The sequence below is a fragment of the Daphnia magna genome, linkage group LG1 (assembly GCF_020631705.1).
Source record: "Daphnia magna isolate NIES linkage group LG1, ASM2063170v1.1, whole genome shotgun sequence".
Classification (NCBI taxonomy): domain Eukaryota; kingdom Metazoa; phylum Arthropoda; class Branchiopoda; order Diplostraca; family Daphniidae; genus Daphnia; species Daphnia magna.
The window spans coordinates 7,447,520-7,452,258 of NC_059182.1; the positions used below are offsets into that span (position 1 = coordinate 7,447,520).

The 4,739-nt window shown below is 38.8% G+C and overlaps 1 protein-coding gene across 6 annotated transcripts; it reads left to right on the top strand.

The window, feature by feature from the left end:
• The first annotated feature begins 209 nt into the window (after positions 1 to 209).
• On the top strand, positions 210 to 3,455 carry LOC116932775 (facilitated trehalose transporter Tret1). Of its 6 annotated transcripts, none has more exons than XM_032940641.2 (9): positions 210 to 359; positions 507 to 741; positions 1,113 to 1,171; positions 1,273 to 1,352; positions 1,461 to 1,684; positions 1,752 to 1,916; positions 2,061 to 2,146; positions 2,274 to 2,553; positions 2,625 to 3,455. In XM_032940641.2, exons 2-9 carry the CDS (start codon positions 667 to 669, stop codon positions 3,201 to 3,203), a joined length of 1,548 nt encoding a protein of 515 aa, XP_032796532.2. In that variant the 5' UTR covers positions 210 to 359; positions 507 to 666; the 3' UTR covers positions 3,204 to 3,455. The 6 variants fall into 6 exon arrangements, with proteins under 6 accessions (XP_032796532.2, XP_032796507.2, XP_032796517.2 ...); XM_032940616.2 differs by having other exon boundaries at positions 219 to 371; positions 434 to 741; XM_032940626.2 differs by having other exon boundaries at positions 220 to 359; positions 434 to 741.
• The last annotated feature ends 1,284 nt before the right edge of the window (positions 3,456 to 4,739 follow it).

Sequence of the window (4,739 nt, forward strand, 5' to 3'; positions counted from 1 at the left end):
GGTTATCAAGAGATACAAAAAACCAAAAAGTGTCTCAATTGACCCCACTCTCCCCTAGGTCTACCGTAAAAGTTTCGACACTTCAAGCAAAGGAAATAATAATAGTGGTTCAATCGGGGTGTGTAATCGGTGATGCAACCCCGATTGCAACCAATCGATTTATTCAAGAATGAAATCGATCAAGTTTTTCCGATTTTTGAAGTGAATGTTGTAGTGAAAAACAATTTTGCCTCCACAAACGGCGTTCCGTATTATGGGGGAACCAGTTACAGCGTTCGTCAACCATCTTCTATATGACTTTGAGCAAAACCATAACAGCTGATTGACTTTGACTGGTTGACTGATAGGCCTATTGACTGGTGGACATTAGTGTTAGTTGACTTACTTTCTAGTTGGCTAATTTTTCGCAGTTAAATTTCTCCTTTGCTACTAGTTTTTAGTTCACGAGCCGCTACACATTATGAAGAGAAAGTTGAGAATTCACCAAACTTACTTTTACCGCTCAGGGCAAAAGAGTCGAAGAGGGTCATGTTACTCTTATACACGAGTCATCAGAGATGATAAAAGGAGACTGTCAGTGGCGGCTAAAACATCAGTTCTCTCTTTTCCAGCCTCAAAAACATCACCAAATTTGCACGCCAATTTACCTCATTTTTTTTCTGTGTCATGGGGGAAAAAGCAATTACGAAGTCCCGAAAAAACGTATCACCATTCAAAAATTGGTCGAAAGTAGCCCCACAGGTAAAAATTTCAAATATTTTCAATTCAGTAAATAATGTATAGTTAAACATTTGCCTCACTTCTGAAAGTCAATCATCTTTGTAGTGTTTTTATCTCGCATAAGCATAAAGTAGATCCATTTTCTGGTTGTAGAACAGCAAAGAGACATTTGCTGACGGCGACGAAAGCATTGGGTATCACACGGGAAGATTGTTCATTGAATTTTTTCGATTTTTGTCCTTTAAAAAAAAATCAATAAACAACATCAGATAAAGAAAAAGAATTCTTGCTCTTACTAAAGTGTTTTGATGAAAAGAAAGAAAGTAGAGAGTTGTTAAAATTGTTTCTATAATCGGCGAACGTTTTCTTTTGTTTTGTTTTTTGCAATTTAGATTATTTGCGCGACTTCAGCCTCATGGGCCGTGCTATGTACCGGTCTCGTACGCGGATGGTATGCCACTAACAATGCAACTTTCCATTTAAAATTATCTACTTAATTTTTTTTTCGCCTCTTTGATACACTTGCTTCCTATTTGTTTAACATTATTGTAGGAGTTCGTCAGCTATTGCGCAATTGAGGGAGCGTAAAAATGGAACACTGTACCTTGAAAAAGAAGAAGCCGCCTGGATAAGTAAAGATAAATATTAGTCTACAACTTTTCATTGACATAAAAAAATGTCTAGACTTCTTCTTAATCATCGCTTTTCTTCTAATTTCGTAATTTCGTAATGTCTCCTAGCATCATTGCCACCGCTTTGTGCTATTTTTGGTAGTTTGCTGATAGCGTTCCCGATGGAGTTATACGGTCGGCGAATGACCCTGGCAACCATCTCACTACTCTACGTCCTGGGATTTTATCTTATGGGATTATCTTATTACTTGAATTCGGTATCAGTTCTCTTCGTCGGTCGTCTCATCACCGGCTTGATAAGTGGAGCGTCCGTACCCACTTCTCAGATTTACGTAACTGACCTTCTAAATCGTGTTGTCGAGAAAAGATGGTGATTCTCTATTTACCAATTGATTAAAGGTGAGCGAATGCTCTTCCCCAAGGGTGCGGGGAGCCTTGGGCTCTTTTACATCGACTTTTATGTCCTTTGGTATCGTAATTGCCTACGTAATTGGAGCGGTTGTCGAGTGGCAAATAATGTGTTTCGTCATTGGATCCCTGCCAATTGTTTTGGGTGTAGCAATGGTAAAACTAACATTCTATTGCGTTTGAAGTGCCATGTTGCATCGATCTAAAAAAAAAAAAGATCCTTATTTTGGTTTACTTTAATGCTCTTCCTTATAAAGGTTTTCTTTCATTTTTTTGTGTTTTTTTTCAACTTCTGTTAAGCTATTAATGCCGGAGACACCGTCCTGGCTTATTTCTCACAATCGGGGACCTCAGGCCAAGGATGCACTTCAGTACCTCCGTGGCAAGTAAGTCGTTTCCATACATCGGCAATCTCTATTTAAGAATAATCGAAGGAAAACATATGTTGACTGGGTGGTCTGATTTACCTTCAATATGTAGTTCCTCTTTTACAAATACTTTTGTCGTTTTCAGGTATACAAATATTGAATCGGAATTTCAGCGCATCAGTAATAACGCCAACTCACAGTTGCCCAAACCCAGCTATGCCAAAATACTGACAAACGGTCATCTAATGAAGCCGCTGATCATTTCAATGGCACTCATGCTCTTCCAACAATTGAGTGGCATCAACGCCATTGTCTTTTACTCGGCCAGCGTTTTCCAGGATGCCGGCTGTAGCTTGAATAATTTCTTATCCAGCATAATAATCGCCGTTGTGGCAATGGTTTTCACAATGATTTCCGTTTTATTGGTAGGTGTTGCTTTTATTTTTTCTCCAGTGGACATTAAACTGTGGTATATTTACCATCTTATTTTCCATAGGTGGACCGATTTGGACGTCGTAAATTATTGATGATTTCAGGAGTTTGTATGGCAGTCTCGCTCACTGGACTTGGTGTCTTTGTCTATCTGAAAACCGCATCGGAAGATTTATCTGTTGTCGATGAAACTACCTTGGCAGAGCCGTCTGTACTTTCGGAATTGGGCTGGCTCCCTCTACTCTTTCTCATATCGTTCATTATTGCTTACTCCATGGGATTTTGTACTGTGCCTCAGCTGATAATGGGAGAGTTGTTTCCGCTGGAATATCGTAATCGTTTGGGTACCATCTCTGCGTCATTCAGCCTAGGCTGCACTTTCATAGTAGTACGAACTTTTCCTGAGATGGCAGCCATTATGGGACTCGGAGGTGTTTACGGTCTCTATGCAGCGTGTTGTCTAATAGCTGTCGTGTTTGTTGCATTTTTTCTTCCAGAAACGAAAGGTAAGACGTTGGAAGAAATCAGCCAATTTTTCGTTCGGCCGACCATCACATCATCAGACGGCATTCGAAATGAAACCGCAAACGATCCTCAACTCCTACTTAAGCCCTCGACAAATAACAATACGCATTCAGTTTAAATAATATCCAGTATGTTTCGTTTCATCTTTTAGATTAAGAACTATCTATGGCGTTTTTTTTTATTTCATTTTATTTGATTTTACTAGTGTACCTAAGCTTTCTGTGATGTTATTGACTACATTGATATTGTAGCGCCAATGTACTTTGTCGCTTAGCGCCGGATGCTAAGAGATGCAAATGTGCGATGTCAATGGACTTTGCCACTCTGGCCGGATGTCAGAGGACTCAAAAGCCCGTCTATGACCGGCCAGAGGGGGCAGTACAATGTAGTGATTCAGTCTACTTGTTGGTGCTGTCAGTGCTGTCTCTGTGTAATGCTGTATGTGTGGGTCGTGTAAGCTGTCTATGACTGAATACATCCCTGAAACCCAGTGAATCTGTTACAATATCAGTTGCAATTGAAAAATACTCACCAGATTAAATATGAAATAGATTTTATTTTGTTAATAAGTTTAGCATTATTGATGGTTATTTCGAATTTCAAGAATTATCATGAAAGGAAGTTCTTGCCTTTTCTTCTGTTTTTCTTGTTGTAAATATTAACTCCCTCTCTCCCTTTTTATTTTTCAAAAATAGAGCTGCCGTACGTTTACCGCTTCGCTATGTTACAGTTCTCAATTGGACACCTCATAACCATTTTGATAAAACTAACTAATTTATTATTCGATGACAAAATTAAAATCTTGTGAGGAACAGACGTCGAAAATAACAGCAACGGATGATAACAGCTCCAGATGTGAGATTTCAATTACGTCGGCTTAATTTACTTGGGGTGAGCTAGGGAGAATTTTGACCGAAAAAAACTGTAAAAAGCGTAGACCTAAATTTCACTTTCTACCGAAATTTTAACCTCAAAGCATGAAGATAATACCATAGGTCTATACTTCATGCCCAATGTAGACTAAGGATAGATAAATTATATACGAGGGGTCGTCGTTCGTCGACTCTTTTCTAGGGTGAACCTCGGGAAGTTTTTCCGTATTTTCCTTTTTTTCTATTTCCGTGATTTCTCAAAATACCGCAAATTTCCGCAATTCCCGTACTTTTCCCTAAATTTCCGCGATTTCCTCTTTTTTCCGTGATTTCTCTATTTTTCCGCGATTTCTACTATTATCCACCGGATAAACCCAAAATAAATCCACCGGATAAACCAAGAGAAAATGCATAATGGAATCAAATTAAAGAAAATGATTTCATTTTATTTTGTTTATAATATCAAGCCACATTTATGGTTAAAAAATCGGGGTAGGCGGGCAGAATAAGGTATAATCGGGGTTGTAATTGGGGCAATCGGGTCGAAATACTCGATCGAAAGGTTTTACCATAAATCGATTGGTTGCAATCGGGGTTGCATTGCTGATTACGTACCCCGATTGAGCCCCAAAAACCCCGCACTAATGCCCCAAAATGTGAACCCCGATTGGCCAGTGTTGTCAATTTCAAGAATTATCATGAAAGGAAGTTCTTGCCTTTTCTTCTGTTTTTCTTGTTGTAAATATTAACTCCCTCTCTCCCTTTTTATTTTTCAAAAATAG

What these genes read in the sequence shown, in the direction of transcription:
- LOC116932775 (XM_032940641.2), top strand. Translation starts at nt 667, where the DNA reads ATGGGGGAAAAAGCAATTACGAAGTCCCGAAAAAACGTATCACCATTC. An exon ending in AGAAGAAGCCGCCTGGATAA is followed by an intron (nt 1,353 to 1,460) that starts GTAAAGATAAAT and finishes AATGTCTCCTAG; the next exon opens with CATCATTGCCACCGCTTTGT. An exon ending in TTGTTTTGGGTGTAGCAATG is followed by an intron (nt 1,917 to 2,060) that starts GTAAAACTAACA and finishes ACTTCTGTTAAG; the next exon opens with CTATTAATGCCGGAGACACC.